Genomic DNA, 22,668 nt, shown 5'->3' with positions numbered 1-22,668 from the left:
ACCGGCAGGACGGGTGGGCTTCACATCTATTGCGTCCATAGCCATTTCAGACGCCATTCTATACCCCCTTTGCTGGCCCCGCTCCACCACAGGAACGGCGTCTTGCAGTTTGGGGGGCTCAGCAGCCTGAACCAGCTTTGCAGCTGACCCAGACTGCTGGAAAGGTACGAACATGTACTGCACAGATTGTTGGGTCTTCTGCTTCTTTGCTTTACGCCTGACTTTTCCATCCTCGCACTGATCTTCACCGAAGGTGAAATTCTGGAGGTGGACTGGGGATTCCTGCATGACAATTGCCCTCAATAAACCCCCAGCCTCACTCTCCACATCGTCCTCCTCACTGTCAGTCACAGGGAGCGCCACTTGGGCCGGCTCTATGTAGCTGTCCTGGGTGTCACAGGGCATAGGAACAGACACAGCATCCTCCACCACATGCGCTCCTTCCTCTACCTTCTCCTTAACTCCTTCACTGCCATCCTCACTATCTTCACCGCCACTACTCTCCCCATCATCCACCTCAACCTCCACCTTACCTGGGGATTTCATGGCGGCAAACCTTTCATCATTTGCCAGCTTCTCTCTTAGGAGACCGCTGCCCTCCAGGATCTCTGCCTTCCTCTCCTCCAGCTTGGCAATCTGGGCTTTCAGGGCTGTGATCCTTTTCTTCAGCTCAGGCTTGCTTCTCCTGGACCCAGAGTTTGCCAGACTCTGAGTCCCACGCAGATCTTCTCTTGCAAGCCTGAGCTCTTTACTGCAGCGGTCGTATTCCGCAAAGCGTGCGGCCATGCGGGAGCAGTAGGTCTCACTTGATTCTTTGGGGCCTCTTTCAGCCCACATCTCCAAACTCTTCCTCCTTGTTTTCCTTCCACCACCAGATCTCTGGCTGGCACCTGTTGCTTGATGAGCAGAGCTTGCATTGCTGCAGACTCTGCTGGATCTTCTGCCTCCGGCTGGAACAATGGCTGTAGCAGTTTTCTCTCCACCCCCCGCCAGCCTTGAAGAACGGGGAATGGAGGCCTGAGGCTCCATGCAGGAAAGTTCTCCCAGGGAGCCTGCCACACCCCTGGGAAAGCCTTGATGTAAAATGCTGCTTCTCTGGATGTCTGGAGCTCAAAAGAGACACACCCGACAGCTTCTCACACAGAACTCCTCTGGACTACAGGATGTGCTCTCTGCTGACACCACTGTCAGTGTCAGGAACTGTCCAGAGCAGGATAGGTTTGCTATGGGGATTTATTCTTGCTCTGGAAAGTTCCTGACATGAACAGAGGTGTCAGCAGAGAGCACTGTGGTCAGACAGATAAGAAATTCAACAAGAAAATAACTTCCTCTGGAGCATACAGCAGCTGATACGTTCTGGTAGGATTAAGATTTTTAAATAGAAGTAAGTTACAAATCTGTTTAACTTTCTGGCACCAGTTGATTAAAAAAAAAAAAAAATTCCACCGGAGTACCTCTTTAAAGCTGGATGTCGGCTGTTGGGCACAGCCATCATACGCTGGTGATGTCAAAAGCATAGCCCCTGTGCCAATGCCATAACCATGACATAATAAAGTGGTTCACAGGAATGACCTGCTTGGCACAGAAAAAGGTTAAACAATAGGTGATTTCCTGATGATACATTTCCTTTAAATGCAACATGAGCGCATCTGTTTCTCACCATTATCAGATATGTTAAGGCTCCCAACACTGCTGATTGGAGGAAAAAGTTCCTGTAACATCTGTGCACCTGCAGACCGCAGCTAGAAAAATAGCAGAAAAGTAACAGAAACATTTCATTTTTTTACAGTAAAAAAATTAAAATCTAAAACATTCTTTTCAACCTTCGGGTCTATCTGTTTCATAGAAAGTCTCAGTGACAACTTGTTGTGTTTAGCACGGTCATCTGACTGTCAGGTGTGCTATAACGGAAATATCTCACACAAAAACATTCTAGAACTATTTGACGCACTTACCTCACAACTGCTTAAGTCAAGATGAACATCCTGCAGGTGAGTGTTCGAACACAACCCCTGAAGCATGGCTCTGCATCAAAAAAGTAGATTTAGCATATGCTTTACCAAAAGGATTTCTTATTCTTATATTAGTCTGCCTTTTTACAAGGTAATATCCACAACGCTTGAGTTCCTATTTAAGCACCTTCAATGGGCAAAACTTAAAGGGGTATTCGGTGAAAACCTTTTTTCTTTTAAATCAACTGGTGGCAGAAAGTTAAACATATTTGTAAATTACTTATATTAAATAATCTTAATCCTTCCTGTACTTATTAGAGGCAGAATACTACAGAGGAAATTCTTTTCTTTTTGGAATGCTCTCTGATGACATCACGACCACAGTTCTCTCTGCTGACATTATTATAATAATACTTTAATTATTTATTGTTGTCCTTAGTGGGATTTGAACCCAAGTCTCTAGCACTGCAAGGCAGCAGTGCTAACCACTGAGCCACCAAGCTGCCCTTAGCATACCTCTGCTATGCATCTGCTAAAATGGACAGAGATGTCAGCAGAGAGCACTCTGCTCGTGATGTCATCAGTGTTCCAAAAAGAAAGGAATTTCCTCTGTAGCATTCAGCAGCTAATAAGTACTGGAAGGATTAAGATTTTTTTAATAGAAGTAATTTACAAATATGTTTAACTTTCTGCCACCAGTTGATTTAAAAGAAAAAAGGTTTTCACCGGAGTACCCCTTTAAAGTATAGTTTCTACAGATTGGGGGGTATTTATCAAATTTGCCTGTTGACAGTTTCTTTTTACCCTTTTTTTTTTACTTTGGTTTTCGTGGACATGCACCAAATTTATCATTTGGTGCAAGTTGTTAGTAATTTTGGCTCAAATGTTGAAATCAGCTGTTCACAGCCCCTTTTACACAGAATTTACCACCACAGAGGACAGCTTATTTTACCCTGTAGAGCAGCCATTTCGGAGTCCCTCCTGCAGTACATCAGCAAGCGACATGAGTTATTTCTTTTGTGGGGTTTATAGCCACCATGTGAAATGGATTTTATTTCCAACTTGGGTATTTTTTATTTTTTTTTGCTACTTTAGTGCAGTGGTCTTCAAACTACCGACCTACAGATATTGCAAAACTACAATTCCCAGCATGCTGGGAGTTGTAGTTTTGCAACATTTGGAGGTCCGCAGGTTGGAGACCACTGCTTTAGTGCTTACCTTTCCTGAACCTGTGTGGCCATGTCCAATGCTGGCTCAACGGAGGGTGAAGGTCGCAGGATAGTATTGAGCAGCCCTGGAGGCGTCGCTGCTTTCACAAATAATTTTTTTAAATGTATTTTGACGCCTTTACATTTTCTGACATTAGTAAGTGTGTTTTCCATGTGCAAAATTTATTGGCGGTGATTTGCACCAAAAAAAAACAGGATTTGTGCCAAAAAGATCAATTGGCGCAAATGATGAATTACTGACTAAAGTTGAAGTCACACACAGGACCATGTGATTTTGAGAAAGTTGTAAAAATGACAGTGGAGAAGATGCGCCAAACTTTGGCGCAAAAAGACACTGCGCCAAAGTATTGCGCCAAAGTTACGTGAAAAAAACACATAAATCCTTTGATAAATACCCCCAATTGAATCTTAGTTCCTCACCTCAATAGTTCTGAGGGCACTTTGGTTCCACTTAATGATACATGGGAGAGTGACAACGAGCTGCCAAAAAATTTCTCCACCGACGGCAGTGTCTCCGGTGTTCTCCTGTTAGAAAGGAAATCAAATTACACATTATGGCTCAATATTCCAGTGCTGACCTAAAACAAACAGTGCAGAATACAAACAGTGCAGGGGATAAGATGTCCAATCGCGGGGGAGGAGGGGAGGGCTTCCGACCTCAGGGACCCCCCCCCCCCCCCCTGATGCCTGGGCCACATTTGTGTTCAGAACACCGGGTGGCCGACTGTGGCCAGGGTGCCCACTCGGGGATAAGATTGCCAGGGTGCTGGCCAGACCCCCCTGCGATCAGACATCTTATCTCCTATCCTTTGGATAGGGGGTAAGATGTCCAGGGGCGGAGTACCCCTTTAATGTCTTAGGCATGACTACATGGAGGGTTCATTGTCCTAAAATGACCATCCCTATGATTCCCTAATAGTACTCTAGGAGATACTGAAAAATGCTTAGGACACTCACCGATGCGATAGAGAATTCTTAGAGAGATCAAGATGTGAAAGACAGGAGCAACAACCAAGAGCTAATGCACCAAAAATCTAAAGAAAGAGAAAGCACAGCTGCAATATCCTCAAGTCACTTAAGTGTTTTACCTATAGCATTCATTTCTCTACACAATTCATACTCTTCATTTAACTCTCTCCAAACAACTTTCTTACAAATCCCCAGTCACATCATGCACGACTAATATCCCACCAGTCCCGCACTAGGATCATTCACATCCTTTATATACTGCCATCGCTCTCTTACAGTGTCCACAGCACAGTCTGTTCCTGAGAGATCCAAATAAACCAAGGAATTTGGATGAGACAAGAATGTATAAAGTGCCTAGAAAACAGAGATTTAGTGGTTATTAAGCAGTGGGACAAAGCAAGAAAATGGGATTTTTAATATGTGTTTTCTGAATATTAAGTGTGGGGATCTGGAGGCAAAGTCCATATCTATATAAATAGTCAAGATGGGAAATCATGCAGGGAAATGAAAAAGTAGATATCAGTGGTACTTGTCAGAAAAGACTTAGGGTGCTTTCACACCATGTTTTCAGCCTACGGCTGTCGGATCCGGCTGGGGGAGGGGAAAACCATGCGCTCTTGTACCCCAGCCGGATCGGCACTGAAATCCATTGACTTTAATGAGCTGACCAGAGTCATCGTTTGACTCCGGTCAACTCATTTTCGACCCGTATCCGGTTTTGTGACCAGACCTAAAACCGTAGTATACAACGATCTTAGGTCTGGTCACAAAACTGGATACGGGTCGAAAATTAGCCGACCTGAGTCAAACGGTGACTCCGGTTGGCTCATTAAGGTCAATGGATTTCAGAGCCGGGGTACAGGAGTGCACGGTTTTCCCCTCCCCCAGCCGGATCCGACAGCAATAGGCTGAAAACCTGGTGTGAAAGCACCCTAAGTGAGTTATAATGTAAAATATGAAGACAGTAAATGCTTGTGAAATGGAGGGTGTAAACAGGTAACCCCAATGTCCACATTAGAGTTGGCTCCTCAGCTATAGGCCCTTTTCGACAGGCTGATGGCAGAAGGATAACAAGTGCCAATCTCTGTGAATGTCGCTTGTTTACTGAGCCTTTACATAACTTGGTTATAAGTGCAGCAGGATGAGCAATCACTGGATCATTTGTGTGGCCATTAAATAGGCACTGTCATTAAATATGATTTTTAATATTTAATTCCTTATGCCAAATAAATAACCTTTGTAATTGGCTTCCATTAAAGAAAAAAACAAACATTTTATGTTAGTTTTTCTGCTGTATACTTCTGGCCACCAGGGGTCAAAATCTCAGATTTTGGTCTCCTGCTTGTAATGGCAGTAGACCAAACTCAGGAAGTGTTTCTCTGCGCTGAGCTTGATTGACAGCTGCAAAGAGCCTCACTGACAGCTGCACAGACTAAGCTGCACAGACAAAAGCTGAACAGAGGCTCACTGAAAGAAGCACAGACTGAAAGCTGCTGCACAGAGTTTGAGGTCTTCTATTCATCACAGCGCTGCAACGATGTGAGGGCGGAAGTGGTCCCCTAGCAGGCTTCAGTGATGTCATGCCTGCTAGGAAATGCCCACTTTCTTCTCCTGAGAGATTTCACTATGTGAAATAAGCTCTGAAAGTTTATTTAGTGACAGGTAAATCATAGTTGGCCACCCAGCTGATGAATGAGTGTTTGCTTGTTCTTTGGCTGATCGTTGGCCCCTTTAAGGGCCAATTTCTTAGAACACCCATTTGCCCGCTATTTGGCCTGTAAAAAAAGTGCCTTTGTATCGTCCCTTGTCTGTCAGATGTGTGCATGATGAGAATTGCATCTGTCATACATAGACTCCATTTTTTTGCTATAAATGTAAACCCAATAATGGTTTGTGAATATGATGTCCCAGCACATATGACAAATGGGCCCCAAAAACCTTTTCCCGCTTAAATTATATATAGGTGTACAAGGGTTGATAAACCACAGACATTACATAAAAGGACATAAAAAATGTATACTTGTGGATATGGATATGTGTAAATATAAATGCTGAGATAACTATACTAATGAACAAATAAGGATGTTGTAGTGGATGTGAATGAGATGTGAACAGCATTTATCGTGTGATACGATGTATAATCGACCAATAGAAACAAGAGTAATAGAAAGATGCATATACGCAGTATGATATTAGATACAAGTAGGGAATGACCGGCATGCTGGTAAAGTGTGGAGACAGTACAGAATTACAATATAAATAACAGATTAAGTGAGGGGTATTAATGCATGCTAATATCTGGGTTGTGTTGTTAGGGGTCAGTCTCACATTGGTCTCCTCGCTCCCGAGAAGTCCAGGGTTCTTACTGAGGGTCAGTGAGTGCAACGAGGAGGAGAAAAGAGCATTCTGGCAGAGAGACTGACACAGAGAGAGTGCTCCTACAGAAAGAAAGCCCAACAATAATATACGTACATATAGAGCATTGCACATGCCAGGTTATCACACACACACACCACAGTGCAACAATCTCCCAGTTTCTCACAAACAAGAACACAGTTTAGGCAAGCACAGTAACAATATAAAATCGTGCCACAGTGACATGCAGTAAAATATCCCACATCACTGTACCTCTAGCGGTGATGTTTGTTTTGCTCAGATTGAGACTGCGAAGTCCGGCATGAAAATACAGGAATTGCTGGGAGAGGGCAGAGATTCCTAAAAACAGCAAAAATGTCTTATGTAACTAGGGCTTTCATCTATGAGAAATCTTTAAATCTTTCCCTCCCAAAACAGGAGCACCCTAAACGTTTTGCTCTCCCCACCTCTTCCTGGAGAATATAAGTGGCATGACCCTCTACTTATTCCCCCTTGTTAGCATTGCTATGATCTTAGTGCAGATTATTATAACCCATAGCAATATGAGCCTAACTTGTGCTGACCTCTGGTCCTTGGTAGTCATTCTGTGCAGCCATGTATGAAAGGTTTGACAGTATTTGTTAATAAAGATTGCTGAGTAGTTTATTTCATGTCATTAACTGGAGGAGCAGGTACAGAGAAAACTCTGCATCCCAAGAAAAATCAGGGCTGGAGGCTGAGTAATAATGTTAAGATTTGTGATGACATGTCTGACATGACTGTAGTGGATGGATTACTAATGTATGATGACATACTGGGCTGTATACATACACAGTTACTGAATATATTATACGGGTAGTGTAGTGGATGGATTACTAATGTATGATGACATACTGGGCTGTATACATACACAGTTACTGAATGTGTTACAGTATATGTGTACTTTAGTAGATGGATTACTAATGTATGATAACATACTGCGCTGTATATACACAGAGTAACTGAATATATTATACGGGTAGTGTAGTGGATGGATTACTAATGTATGATGATGTACTGCGCTGTATATACACAGAGTAACTGAATATATTATACGGGTAGTGTAGTGGATGGATTACTAATGTATGATAACATACTGCGCTGTATATACACAGAGTAACTGAATATATTATACTGGTAGTGTAGTGGATTACTAATGTATGATGATGTACTGCGCTGTATATACACAGAGTAACTGAATATATTATACGGGTAGTGTAGTGGATGGATTACTAATGTATGATAACATACTGCGCTGTATATACACAGAGTAACTGAATATATTATACTGGTAGTGTAGTGGATTACTAATGTATGATGATGTACTGCGCTGTATATACACAGAGTAACTGAATATATTATACGGGTAGTGTAGTGGATGGATTACTAATGTATGATGATGTACTGCGCTGTATATACACAGAGTAACTGAATATATTATACGGGTAGTGTAGTGGATGGATTACTAATGTATGATGATGTACTGCGCTGTATATACACAGAGTAACTGAATATATTATACGGGTAGTGTAGTGGATGGATTACTAATGTATGATGATGTACTGCGCTGTATATACACAGAGTAACTGAATATATTATACGGGTAGTGTAGTGGATGGATTACTAATGTATGATGATGTACTGCGCTGTATATACACAGAGTAACTGAATATATTATACGGGTAGTGTAGTGGATGGATTACTAATGTATGATGATGTACTGCGCTGTATATACACAGAGTAACTGAATATATTATACGGGTAGTGTAGTGGATGGATTACTAATGTATGATGATGTACTGCGCTGTATATACACAAAGTAACTGAATATATTATACGGGTAGTGTAGTGGATTACTAATGTATGATGATGTACTGCGCTGTATATACACAGAGTAACTGAATATATTATACGGGTAGTGTAGTGGATTACTAATGTATGATGATGTACTGCGCTGTATATACACAGAGTAACTGAATATATTATACGGGTAGTGTAGTGGATGGATTACTAATGTATGATGATGTACTGCGCTGTATATACACAGAGTAACTGAATATATTATACGGGTAGTGTAGTGGATTACTAATGTATGATAACATACTGCGCTGTATATACACAGAGTAACTGAATATATTATACGGGTAGTGTAGTGGATGATTACCTCGGTCTTCCAGCGGGTTGTGTGACAGGTTCAGCGAATGCAAAGAGGAGGCTGCATTATCTGACAAAACAGAGGCCAAGCGGAGAGCAAAATCACTGCAGGAGAGAGAGGGACAGAGAGAGGAGGAACGGAGAGAGAGGGATAAGGGGTGAGAGAGAGAGGGAAGGTGAGGGGAAGGGGGCACTGTACTGCTGGAGATAATAAAGCTGATCTAACATAGTCTCCATTATAAATTTCTCAGTCGCTGCCTGGTTTTTGTTTTATTTTTTATATTCCTGCCCATCTTTACTGAGTCAGTAAGATATAATGTCTCGTAATGTGATAGTTTTTTGTTAACACAAATAATTTGCAAGCATTTATAAGCACATGCACACCCCTGTCCAAACACAGTAACTCCCGTTGTGTTTCTTCATCAACCACCCGCCTCCCACATCCTGATCACCCATTTATTTAGCATCCCCCTCTATATAGAACTTTGACTGTCTCATAATCTCCCATTATTCTCCTATCTCCCTCTCTACCCTTATCTCGGTATCCCATCTATATATCCCTCTTTCTCTGTCTCCCTCTCTCACGCTCTCAGTCCGCAGTCCTCTAGGATTAGCTCCTCTAGGTGCTGTGATCGGCCCACGCAATGTAGGATCTGCTCTGTGACCTCTGATCCCTGTAGGGAAAAAAACATTAAATGAAGGAATGTTTAGATATTTATACGTTTAAAACCCGCAAACACAATAGAAATGCTTACAATGTTAATTTAGTACTTACCAGTTTGATATTTATGGCCTGGAGCCTGAGAAAATACTGATTATATGCCAGAGCTGCAACAACCAGTGCCAGGTCCCTATGGAGGAACAGAAAGATACCGTGTGAGCAATATAGTGGCCAATGAGTACTGACAGCACTTTCTTACCTCTTTTCCCTGACCTGCTTTCCAGATGGCTGAAGTCTTGCAAGTTAAATTCCCGGCTGTCCTGAGAGTGATAAATCATATCCACGTCCTGAAAAGAGACACAATAAAATGTCATAAAGGAGCAAATCAGATATAATAGCATAAGCTCTGAAGTACTAGAAATCAGTTTGCAAATATAACATTAACCGGAAAAATGGAACATAATTTATTAATCATAGAAAAAAGTTTCAAAAAACTTATACTCACCTTTCCTGCTCCCCCACTGCTGGTCTAAAAGAGTCAAGTCCAACTGCGCAGGACTTCCTGGTGTCAATGTTAGCACAGGAAATTGTTCCCTCAGCCAATCACTAGTCGCAGCAGTGTCCTGCCTCCACCACTGATTAGGTAAGCAGGCAATTCCTGTGACAAAACCTACACCAGGAAGTCTTACGCAGTGTGACTTAGCTCTGTCAGAATGGCAGCAGTAAGGGAGTAGGGAAGGTGAGTATAAGTTATTTTTTTTCCCATTGCCTGAGCATTAATATACATATTAAATACTCCTTAAAATGCCCTTTTAATACCATGCATTTATAGTACCTGTGAACATCTGTAAGATTCACACATACTTATCACTAAAATTTCTAGAAATGTCAGTGCCAATAATATTGATGTAATACCTGGAACTACTATAGTTCTATTGAACGATATGCCATTGTATTAATTCTATCTACAGTACAGTACAGCCTAGTGGCTGTCAAGCAGGGGGGTAGTGGAGGAGACCAGTGCACAAAGGGGAGTGGCTAACTGGTGAAGGGGCCTAACTTTGGGGCAATGTCCACTGGGCTCCAAAGCCTAATTTGCATATATTTTTCAGCTCTGATATCTCTGTGCTGGAGGGGTAAATCAGCTATTAAAATATATGTTTATGATAAGGCAACTGCTGCTCACTACTGAAACTGGCAGCGTGTATTGCCACAGTCCAAGCCCACACGATTTTTGCAACAGTTTTGGCAAAATTGATAAGTTCTACTTGGCTATTTCTTCCCTGAAAACCAGTATATCAGTATACTACTTACCCACTGTACCTCTTCTCTGCAACCCACTCCATTATAGTCACAAAGAGCAGCATACGTCTCTGAAAAACCACCTAAAAAAAAGGAGATTGTAAGTATTCCTGATAATGTAACAAAAAATGTAATACATACATTTTTCAAAAAATGTTAAAGGTTGGAATGTAGCATAATAATAATAATAATAATAATAAGAAGAAGAAGAAGAAGAAGAAGAAGAATGTTGGTGATATCACCTAACATGGGACTCCTGCAAGGATAAATTGCATTGCTAGTGGTAAAGATTTCAGGGCTCCGATACGCCAATACTCTCTTTGGTTGTTTCTATGTTGACATGTTGTTGTTTTTTAACTTGAGTTTGTGAATGTACATTAAGGGTATGTTCACACGTACAGGATCTGCTGCATATTTTGTGAAGCTGATTTTTAGCCCCATTAACTTCAATAGGTAGCAAAATCAGCTGCACAAAATCTGCAGCACAAATCTGCAGAAGATCCTGTACGTGTGAACGTACCCAAATACATGATTTTTGTGCCATTGTATTTTGAGTTAAAGAGGCTTGCCTATTTCACTAAATACTTGTTTTCTTCATAAAATACTTCTGGGGCATTTTTGTTTAGAACTGTGTGTTGTTCCATTCCTTGGTCATTCCTTCTGAATATGAATTATGAATAAATTGACAATTTGGATGTTACCATTTACCCTGCCAAAAGGGTATGACATAGTCAGCACTGATCACTACATTGGAAGACCATAAAGACTATGAGGGAGATTTATCAAAACCTGTCCAGAGGAAAAGTTGCCCAGTTGCCCATAGCAACCAATCAGATCACTTCTTTCATTTTAAACAAGGCCTCTGCAAAATGAAAGAAGTGATCTGATTAGTTGCTATGGGCAACTGGGCAACTTTTCCTTTGCACAGGTTTTTATAAATCTCCCCCTATGTGTATAAAGCTTAAGACAATGATATTATCCTGCTATGAACATGCCCTGTACATTGTAAAATGCTGACAATTACAACCACGGTAATATGCACAAGCTCTTCTGACTTCAGTAAAATTACAAACACCTTATTTCCTTTTTTCTTTTTACAGACAGGGGGCGACTCTGTTCAACATGTCTCCTTTATATGCAGCAATGGAGCAAAAAATGTCTGGATGACCAAGACAAAAAATAGTGTGCTCATGTAATAGTAAAAGTCTTTACATAAGCCAGCCTTTCACCGCACTGCAGAATACATCACCTCCTCCCACATAGTTAAAAGTGGCACAAAATCTAAAGACTTAACTCTTTACAATCTGGATTAAACATAGATGTCTCCTTACAGCTGGTGTTAATGCTAAGGACCCTTTTAGACAGCCCGACGCATCAATCCCCAATCTAGTAGATGGTGAATGGCTGTCCATTTAATATATGAATGGAATAGGCCCACTAGAGCCGAAGATAATACTTATTGGCTCTCTGCTCCTACTTATAGAGGAAAATTGTAAGCAGGGCAACCCCTATCTGACATCCATAAACACATTACTAACATTAAAGGGGTATTCCAGGCAAAAACTTTTTTTTATCTATCAACTGGCTCCGGAAAGTTAAACAGATTTGTAAATTACTTCTATTAAAAAATCTTAATCCTTCCAATAGTTATTAGCTTCTGAAGTTTTCTGTCTTAACTGCTCAATGTTGATGTCACGTCCCGGGAGCTGTGCATGATGGGAGAATATCCCTTGCATGATGGGAAAATATCCCCATAGGAGCTGGACAGCTCCCGGGACGTGAGTCATCAGAAAGCAGTTAGACAGAAAACAGCAACTCAACTTCAGAAGCTAATAACTATTGGAAGGATTAAGATTTTTTAATAGAAGTAATTTACAAATCTGTTTAAGTTTCCGGAGCCAGTTCATAGATAAAAAAAAGTTTTTGCCTGGAATACCCCTTTAACATTAAATAACAGATGCCACCAGTAAACATCTATGACATCTAATAACAAACATATCTCTTGACCATCAGATAACCGCTATTCTTCATTTTGGCTTTTTAAATTAAACCAAAACATTCTCCTTGACTACTACTACTAATGTTACCCTGATTCTCAATGAACTACATTGTCTTGCTATATGACAAACAGTTAAATAAAATGTGCATGTGCAATAGTAACAAATCAGTTAGGAAGGAAGCCTTGTACTCAGTGGGTAAATTATATATTATATTATACATTATCATATACAAATAAAATGTCAGCTCAAAGCTATCTAGCCTCACCGCAGATCCCAGTGGAAGCAGGAAGCCCAGCTGTGTCGGAATTCGGAGATGAATTTCGTGAACTGTCCGCAGACTCGGGATATTGTCGCCTGACCAGACATCTGTTACACATCAACAACAAAAATAAGCAAGGGCAGCAAAAAAAAAAAAAAATGTTAATTCATGTAATTTTGTATTTACCGTAACCAAAAAGTCATTTGATGGCATAAAAAGCAATAATGGTCTAAGTTCCCCTTTAAACACTGTCTTTTTCTACATGACATAATAGATGAGGCTTTGTACTGTGTTAGCCTTAGAAATATAGGAGATGAGTGGAGTAGCGATGATACCTTTATTGGATGAGAAGATGTAGATTGCAAGCTTTTAAGACCTCTTAGGTCCCTTCATCAGGCATGTTACCGAAAGATGTCGTTTACTATGCTAAATGCCCATGCAACAAAATTTATGTGGGTCTCACAACTTGCGAACTTTGCAGACGGGTGAGAGAACACGTGCTAGACATTAAAGCCCATGACCCATTTTGCCAGAAAACTTTGGCCAGGCATTTCAAGCAGTGCCACAATAGTGATTCTTCCTTGTTACAGGGTCGGGGTATCGACCGAGTCTATGCTGGTGCATGGGGCAGGAATTGGAAAAATCTTTTGGCCCAAAAAGAATGCAAATGGATAGAAATATTGGGCACAAAAATTCCTACTGGCTTGAACAAGATCATTTGCTTCGCCTCTTTCTTGTAAGTACAGATTAATCCAGGTTCTCTTCTTTTGGTCTTTTGATATATACAGTATATAATTGTTCTGGTTTTCAGATTCCCTTCGTCGTTTTGTCATTTTATTCCCTACATAGTAGTTAATTTTTTATCCTGGCCACCCATTTTATACACATACCTCCTATGGACAACGCCCTTTTTTTAACTATATTTTGAATTACATCTTTTATTACATATATATGTATATACCTTTTTATTTTTTACTTTCTTTATTTTTTATTCATAATTTCTTATTCATTTTCCCTACACACACTCATTCTTCATATATATATATATATATATATATATATATATATATATATATATATATAAAACATTGGGCTTTCAAGTCGATAATAATTTATATATTCCACTACTCCTATCTTCAATTCTCTAATTATTTATATCTCCTTGTTGCAGTCTGTGAGAAGGTATGCATTTTCTATGCATTCTTCCATTTTTCAGTTAGTCCTCGATGTATTGTCTCTTGTAGTGTTCGTGCGTCTTTGGTATTAATGTGTTATTTCTTAGAAAATAGAAGCAGTAGTATCCAGCTTACCCCTGTACAGGCGCCCGGACTGGACTAGGACTCATCCATGTAGCATATGAAAAAGAGAAAATGTCCAGCGTCAACACGTGGAAAAGGAACTTCTTTATTCAGTTGCCATGGGAAACAACAAGGACGCAGGTAACTTGACGCATTTCGGCCCGCAGGGCCTTAGTCATATGTATGACTGAAGCCCTGCGGGCCGAAACTCGTCACGTTACCTGAGTCCTTGTTGTTTCCCATGGCAACAGAATAAAGAAGTTCCTTTTCCATGAGTTGGCACTGGACATTTTCTCTCTTTCATGTGTTATTTCTTACATACATCTTTTAGGTACTTGAACATGTGAACTGACTTCCTACAAAAATTCTTTGTCCTCCATCCTTCCTTTTTTTTCCCCGCTTCCTCAGTCTTCACTTCATTTGGCTTATCTGTTTTTTAATATATATATTTTTTCATGATGTCTTGTTGATTTGTCCCCTGGGCTGTATATATATATGTATATTGGATATACATAGGTGTACATACCCTTGTGGAATGTGTCACATATACATTCGCCATTATTATCATAAGGGCCCCCCACCCCAATGTTATGTGCATATATATGCAATTTTATTTCTATTTATTACTCTAAATTTACTCGTGCATGTATATGAGCTATTTATATGATCTAAATGTATCATTATTTTGCATGTATATATTTACCTTTCTTAACCTTTATCAAATCATGCATGAATTATCACTAGTTATTACACTACCTACTGTCTATACCAGGGGTCCTCAAACTACGGAGCGCGGAGGAGCAGGGCAGCGATGAGGACGTGCGCTGGCCAGCTAGGTAAGTGTTACCAGCGGCACGTCAGCTTCGGTGCTCCGACCACCGCTCCTTCGGTCCCGGACCTACTGCTATGTCCGGAACGGAGGAGCGGTGGTCGGAGCACTGAAGGGAGCAGAACACAGGCATCCAGCCTCCAGCCATACACTGTATATGACTGGAGGCTGTATGTCTGTGGGGGAACATACTGCACCTAATGTGGGGGAACACTGCACCTAATGTGGGGAGCTATACTGCACCTAATGTGGGGAGCTATACTGCACCTAATGTGGGAGATCTATACTGCACCTAACGTGGGAGATCTATACTGCACCTAATGTAGGGGAGCTATACTGCACCTATTGTGGGAGATCTATACTGCACCTAACGTGGGAGATCTATACTGCACCTAATGTAGGGGAGCTATACTGCACCTAATTTTGGAGATCTATACTGCACCTAATGTGGGAGCTATACTGCACCTAATGTGGGGGAACGTTATCCTGCACCTAATGTGGGGGAACATTATACTGCACCTAATGTGGGGGAACATTATACTGCACCTAATGTGGGGGAACATTATACTGCACCTAATGTGGGGGAACATTATACTGCACCTAATGTGGGTAAACATTATACTGCACCTAATGTGGGGGAACATTATACTGCACCTAATGTGGGTAAACATTATACTGCACCTAATGTGGGGGAACATTATACTGCACCTAATGTGGGGGAACATTATACTGCACCTAATGTGGGGGAACATTACACTGCACCTAATGTGGGGGAACATTATACTGCACCTAATGTGGGGAACATTATACTGCACCTAATGTGGGGGAACATTATACTGCACCTAATGTGGGGGAACATTATACTGCACCTAATGTGGGGGAACATTATACTGCACTTAATGTGGGGGAACATTATACTGCACCTAATGTGGGGGAACATTATACTGCACCTAATGTTGGGGAACATTATACTGCACCTAATGTGGGGGAACTATACTGCACCTAATGTGGGGGAACTGTACTGCACCTAATGTGGGGGAATTGTACTGCACCTAATGTGGGGGAATTGTACTGCTCCTAATGTGGGGGAATCGTACTGCACCTAATGTGGGGGAACTGTACTGAACCTAATGTGGGGGAATTGTACTGCACCTAATGTGGGGGAATTGTACTGCACCTAATGTGGGGGAATTGTACTGCACCTAATGTGGGGGAACTGTACTGCACCTAATGTTGGGGAACTGTACTGCACCTAATGTGGGGGAACTGTACTGCACCTAATGTGGGGGAACTGTACTGCACCTAATGTGGGGGAACTGTACTGCACCAAATGTGGGGGAATTGTACTGCACCAAATCTGGGGGAATTTTACTGCACCTAATGTGGGGGAACTGTACTGCACCTAATGTGGGGGAACTGTACTGCCAACCCTAATGTGGGGGAACTGTACTGCCAACCCTAATGTGGGGGAACTGTACTGCAACCCAAAAGTGGGGGAACTGTACTGCCAACCCTAATGTGGGGGAACTGTACTGCCAACCCTAATGTGTGGGAACTACAACCTAATGTGGAGGGATCTATACTGCCAACCTAATGTGGGGGGAACTGTGCTGCGTACTTAACCCCTTAAGGACCCGGGCTTTTTCCATTTTTTCATTTTCAATTTTTCCATCTTAACTTTAAAAAATCATAACTCTTTAAAATTTTCACCTAAAATTCTATATGCTGGCTTATTTTTTGCATCACTAATTCTACTTTGTAATGACATTAGTCATTTTACCCAAAAATCTACGGTGAAACGGGAAAAAAAATCAATGTGCGACAAAATTGATGAAAAAACACTATTTTGTAAGTTTTGGGGCTTCCGTTTTTACGCAGTACATTTTTCGGCAAAAATGATACCTTATCTTTATTCTGTAGGTCCATACGGTTAAAATGATACCCTACTTGTATAGGTTTGATTTTGTATCACTTCAGAAAAAAATCACGAATACATGCAGGAAAATGTATACGTTTAAAATGGTCATCTTCTGACCCCTATAACTTTTTTATTTTTCTGTGTTCAGGGTGCTTTTTGCACAGTGATCTGAAGTTTTTAGCGGTACCATTTTTGTTCTGATCAGACTTTTTGATCACTTTTTATTCACTTTTTTGTGGTAAAAAAAGTGATCAAAAATGTGCTATTTTGAACTTTGGAATTTTTTTGCGCGTACGCTATTGAACGTGCGGTTTAAAAAGCGGTATATTTTTATAATTCGGACATTTCCGCACGCGACAATACCACATATGTTTATTTTTACTTTTATTTACACTGTGTTTTTTTTTATTCTTGGAAATGCCGGGTGATTCAAACTTTTATTAGGGGAAGGGATAATTGAAAGGGTTAATGATTTTTTTTACAGTTTTCTTATGCAATATTATAGCTCCTATAGGGGGCTATAACATTGCATTTACTGATCTTTTATACTGATTGATCCATCTCCATAGGAATGGATCAATCAGTGTTTTCGGCGATTGATTGCTCAAGCCTGGATCTCAGGCTTGAAGCATTCAATCGGCGATCGGACTGCAGGAAGGAAGGTAAGAGACCTTCCTCCTGTGCTACAGCTGTTCGGGATGCCGCGATTAAACCGCGGCGATCCCGAACAGCTCCCTGATCTAACCGGCAACTTTCACTTTTGTTTTTAGCCGCGATCAGTGCCGCACACTATTAGAGGCGGGTCCCGGCTTTACTATGACGCCGTGCCCACCGCGATATGACGCGGGGTCAAACGTGTGACCCCGCGTTATATCGCAGGACTGGGACCCAGGATGTACCCATACGTCCTGGGTCCTTAAGGGGTTAAAGTGGTAGTCCACTAATAAGATATATAAGTGTGCATAGGAATTTGTTCATGTTTTGTTATCTATAGTCCGGCCCTCCAACGGTCTGAGGGACCGTGAACTGGCCCCCCCGTTTAAAAAGTTTGAGGACCCCTGGTCTGTACTCTAACAATTTGTTGCACACTATACTTGCATTACCTATATCACATTATATACTCTGTCATCACTCCATGTATATATTTCCCTGACATATTTATATTGCTAATGACCAATTACACCCCCCCCCTCCACTAGCCACTTTTCTTCTTTGACCACCATTAATATTTCTTATATTTAGATTAGTTTTTTTTTTATAATTCTCCGTTTCTTATAGATAATAATAATTGTTTTGTATTTTCCATTATTATTTACCTACCCATATCATCATGTCAAATTCTTCCCCTGTTTCCACCTGTCTGCTGTATTTATATATATATATATATATATATATATATATATGATGCGCGCATGCGCAATTGAACATGCAGCGGCCATTTTTCTTTATTCCCACTCGTGAAAGCTGTGCTTATATCCAGCATTGCAGCTCTTGCGATATCGCAACAGCGGGATCGCGAGCATCACGCTGGCTCACAATTAAAGAGGTACTCCGGTGGAAAACTTTTTTTTTTTAAATCAACTGGTGCCAGAAAGTTAAACAGATTTGTAAATTACTTCTATTAAAAAATCTTAATCCTTCTATTACTTATTAGCTTCTGAATACTACAGAAGAAATTATTTTCTTTTTGGAACACAGTGCTCTCTGATGACATCATGACCACAGTGCTCTCTGCTGACATCTCTGTCCATTTAAGGAACTGTCCAGAGCAGCATATGTTTGCTATGGGGATTTTCTCCTACTCTGGACAGTTCCTAAAATGTACAGAGATGTCAGCAGAGAGCACTGTGTTCATGATGTCAGCAGAGAGCTCTGTGTTCCAAAAAGAAAATAATTTCCTCTGTAGTATTCAGCAGCTAATAAGTACTGGAAGGATTAAGATTTTTTAATAGAAGTAATTTACAAATCTGTTTAACTTTCTGGCACCAGTTGATTTAAAAAAAAAAAAAAAAAAAACAGTTTTCCACCGGAGTACCCCTTTAACACTGCAGCTCTCACGATATCCCCATAGGGGATCGCGATTGCTGCAATCACATGACTAGTGGCATATGTCCAGTCTTTTTCTTACATTTCTCTTCTGATCAGGTGTGTTCCTTGCCCCTCCATTGGCACACTTACCATATATATACCATGCTCATTCCAGTCCACACCATTCCAAGTTAAAGACGCTCCTGGCGAAACGCGTCAGAGTTGTGGTGTGGGGCTGGGGTGAGTCCTGTCTCTTCTGCATGAGCCTGTTCTTTACCTGCTGCTATCTGCACGATATTTAGCTGCTATTTTTTGCTTAGTCACTTGTCTTTTGACGTTATGCACGTGTTATATGAATTTTATGAATTAATCCAGCACTATATTGCACTTTATTCTTTGTTTTTATATGCATATACCACATGATTGTTAATTGTTCATTCATTCAGCACTGCTGTTAAACATTTTATCTTTTTTATTGCACCTAGATACCACCAGCCCTTTAATCAGTTGAACCAGGCTCTTTTGTTACACTGTTATACCTCTAAGCAATATATATTTCTTTTTTACTTTGTCCCCTCTCATATATATATATATATATATATATATATATATATATATATACATACAGGTCTTCTCACCCCAGTACCCCCTCTTTTTTCTTAAAGATATCTAATTTATATATATGTATAAATACTAATTAGAGATGAGCGAACTTACAGTAAGTTGGATTCGTCACAAACTTCTCGGCTCGGCAGTTGATGACTTTTCCTGCATAAATTAGTTCAGCTTTCCGGTGCTCCGGTGGGCTGGAAAAGGTGGATACAGTACTAGGAGACTCTTTCCTAGGACTGTATCCCCCTTTTCCAGCCCACCGGAGCACCTGAAGGCTGAACTAATTTACTCAGGATAAGTCATCAACTGCCGAGCCGAGAAGTTCGTGACGAATCGAATTTGCTGTAAGTTCGCTCATCTCTAATACTAATAATGATGATTTTGTATGCATACCTTTTTTTTTTATTTAATGCAGTATTTTTAAACCATACATATTAGTTGGTCTTACTCTTTGGGGTCTCACATGTTTGTGTGTTTTACACACCTTTAGGTGTTTATATGAATTTGTTGGTTCTTGTGAATCCCCGCTTATTTTACATTTTCCTACATCTTTGGAGCCTACATATAGGAAGGACAAGCTCTGTGTTGGATATAAATATTGGCCAAACATGCTGTTTTTCATACATAGGTATTTGGACTGTATGAATCTAACAGAAATAAAAATAGTGACATGCTCCCTCGGATGTTGTATTATGGAGTTATTCTTCCCTAGGATACAGATAAGTTGATATATGGAGTGGCACGGATCTGTAGTATATGGAATTGCAGAAGAACCATAGATGGATACTGTTCCAATCAATAATGTTAGCTGTGTGTTAGAAGTCTTAGGAAAAGCTCATTCTTATTCATGGATTCCTTACTACAATAACCTGCAGGCTGAAACTAAAGAATTCCCAGTCGACTGTGCGGAATTATTAAGACATTTCTTGTCACAGAGCGATGGTCTGATGGAATTTCATATGGACTTACACTGTATCTGGAGTAGGAAATATCTTGGACAGTGTGGCCTGGATCCCACTTATCAGCTGATCTGTATTCTGAGCAGTCAACGTCAGCTGGAAGCTTCCTTTCTCTGTTTCGATAAGTATCTGCATATGGATAAAACACCAGTTAATGGTGGCATGGAAACAACAAATGCCGAGAAAAGTGGCAAACAGTGTAGTGAGGGCTGGATTTACACCCGGACTGAATACACCCTTATTGGGGTGATTCCACAAGTATAAGAATTTATAATATAAGAATTTATACTTGTGGATCCGTCCCAAAACTGCACAAGTCAGAGTTAAAAGAAAGCAGTGAAATCAGTCACAAATCTACAACAAAATGAGCGGCTACAGCTGCAAATTTGCAGAGGAATTTTCTCCGATTTTGACCCATGTGGATTCAACCAAAGGAGGAAATAGATTTTTGTCTTCTCAAGATCATGGCCACAGTAGCTGCATTAAAAGTATTTATTTATTATTTCTTTTTTTAACTCACTGAAGTACTGCCCCTCTCCACACTGCCATCATAGGCACAGGCCCATATGTACCTGAATGGCCGATATCTCTGAGTGTAGAATAGAAGTTGAGATATCATGGACCCCAAATTTTCATCAGTAACTAGACAGGAGACAGTGTAACCTTGATTCTGATACATATAATACACTATACTTAGAGTGAACGATTAGAAAAGGTAAATCTTAGAGAACATTATTGATAATACGTTAATATTAACCAAGGTTACACATATTCAGTACCTGGTTAAGACTGATAGCTGTAAGAGCTCGGATTTCCAGCACACTGAATGAGGTTTCAATCTAAAAAAAAAAAAGTATGAGCCATATAAAAGCATCAAAATAGCTAACAGAACATAATATAGACAAAAGGGAAAAGCATTGAGGCGCTATCAAGTTTTAAAAGCAATTTTTTAAAAGCAAATAGTAAAAGATTGAAGACAGTGGAAGAACACGAAATAAGTAGGAGGTACTGTGGGGCCCACATGAAGGATGAGACTAGTAGTTCAGGCTAGCTGGGGTAGTAGTCTCGGGTGCAATGTCTTGTAATGTCATGTGGAGTAGAGTGGTCTGACTGACTGGATGAACCCCCTGTGAGCCCATGAAACACTTTTGCCAATGGGGGGGGGGTCTTGTTCTAGGTCAAAGTCCTTGACCCCCCGCAGTACACATGGTGCAGTGTCAGGTTTACCTGTGGTAATGCAGTATCTCACATAAATGAGTCCACCTCTCACATTTTTGTAAATATTTTATTATATTTTTTCATGTGACAACACTGAAGAAATGACTTTCTGCTACAATGTAAAGTAGTGAGTGTACAGCCTGTATAAGGCTGGGTTCACACTACGGTTTGTCATTACGGTTCCCGTATATGGCTGGGAGGAGGGGTGGCCGGGGCTTAATCGCGGCACCCGCACTCAGCCGTATAGGGAACCGTAGTTAATGTATGTCTATGAGCCGACAGGAGTGAACCGCAGCCTCCGGTTGGCTGTTTTTTCGGCCGCATGCGGTTTCCCGACCGCAAGCAAAAACGTGGTCGACCACGTTTTTGCTTGCGGTCGGGAAACCGCATACGGCCGAAAAAGCAGCCGACCGGAGGCTGTGGTTCACTCCTGTCGGCTCATAGACATACATTAACTACGGTTCCCGAATACGGCTGAGTGCGGGTGCCGCGATTAAGCCCCGCCCACCCCTCCTCCCAGCCATATACGGGAACCGTAATGACAAACCGTAGTGTGAACCCAGCCTAACAGTGTTTAATGTTGTGTCCTCTCAAAATAAACTATTATTGTCCAAACCGCGGCAACAAAAGTGAGTGCACCCCTAAGTAGAAATGTCCAAATTTGTGCAGTTAAAATTTAACATTAGTAAAAAAAAAATTCCTGGTATGATCTGTCGTTGGACTGTCAAGAGGCCCCCATACCTAATGGACAGTCAGACAGTCCTGTGGAAATCAGTGTGTTCAGACATATTTTTGTAATGTATATGGCAATGCATCTCGACCTTTGGATGGGTCATCGTAAAGTGTCCTTTGCCTGTGCTTGCTAGAATGGCTATGCCTCTTGGTT

The 22,668-nt window shown here is 40.9% G+C and overlaps 1 protein-coding gene across 3 annotated transcripts in view; it reads right to left on the bottom strand.

Moving 5' to 3' along the window:
- CARMIL3 (capping protein regulator and myosin 1 linker 3) overlaps positions 1–22,668 on the bottom strand; it is a 105,220-nt gene that overhangs the window by 69,885 nt on the left and 12,667 nt on the right. For all 3 annotated transcript variants that reach the window (XM_056526656.1, XM_056526646.1, XM_056526664.1), the window contains exons 4-18: positions 21,344–21,403; positions 20,575–20,693; positions 12,927–13,027; positions 10,674–10,744; positions 9,633–9,706; positions 9,474–9,549; positions 9,284–9,372; positions 8,709–8,803; positions 6,779–6,865; positions 6,479–6,588; positions 4,427–4,504; positions 4,139–4,215; positions 3,602–3,706; positions 1,956–2,025; positions 1,661–1,742 (exon numbers count right to left, since the gene is read on the bottom strand). In XM_056526656.1, the coding sequence (XP_056382631.1) occupies positions 1,661–1,742; positions 1,956–2,025; positions 3,602–3,706; positions 4,139–4,215; positions 4,427–4,504; positions 6,479–6,588; positions 6,779–6,865; positions 8,709–8,803; positions 9,284–9,372; positions 9,474–9,549; positions 9,633–9,706; positions 10,674–10,744; positions 12,927–13,027; positions 20,575–20,693; positions 21,344–21,403 (1,294 nt within the window). The remainder of the gene's footprint in view (positions 1–1,660; positions 1,743–1,955; positions 2,026–3,601; positions 3,707–4,138; positions 4,216–4,426; positions 4,505–6,478; positions 6,589–6,778; positions 6,866–8,708; positions 8,804–9,283; positions 9,373–9,473; positions 9,550–9,632; positions 9,707–10,673; positions 10,745–12,926; positions 13,028–20,574; positions 20,694–21,343; positions 21,404–22,668) is intronic.

Source organism: Hyla sarda, chromosome 1 (genome assembly GCF_029499605.1).
Source record: "Hyla sarda isolate aHylSar1 chromosome 1, aHylSar1.hap1, whole genome shotgun sequence".
Classification (NCBI taxonomy): Eukaryota; Metazoa; Chordata; class Amphibia; order Anura; family Hylidae; genus Hyla; species Hyla sarda.
This window is presented reverse-complemented; position numbering and strand designations above follow the sequence as displayed.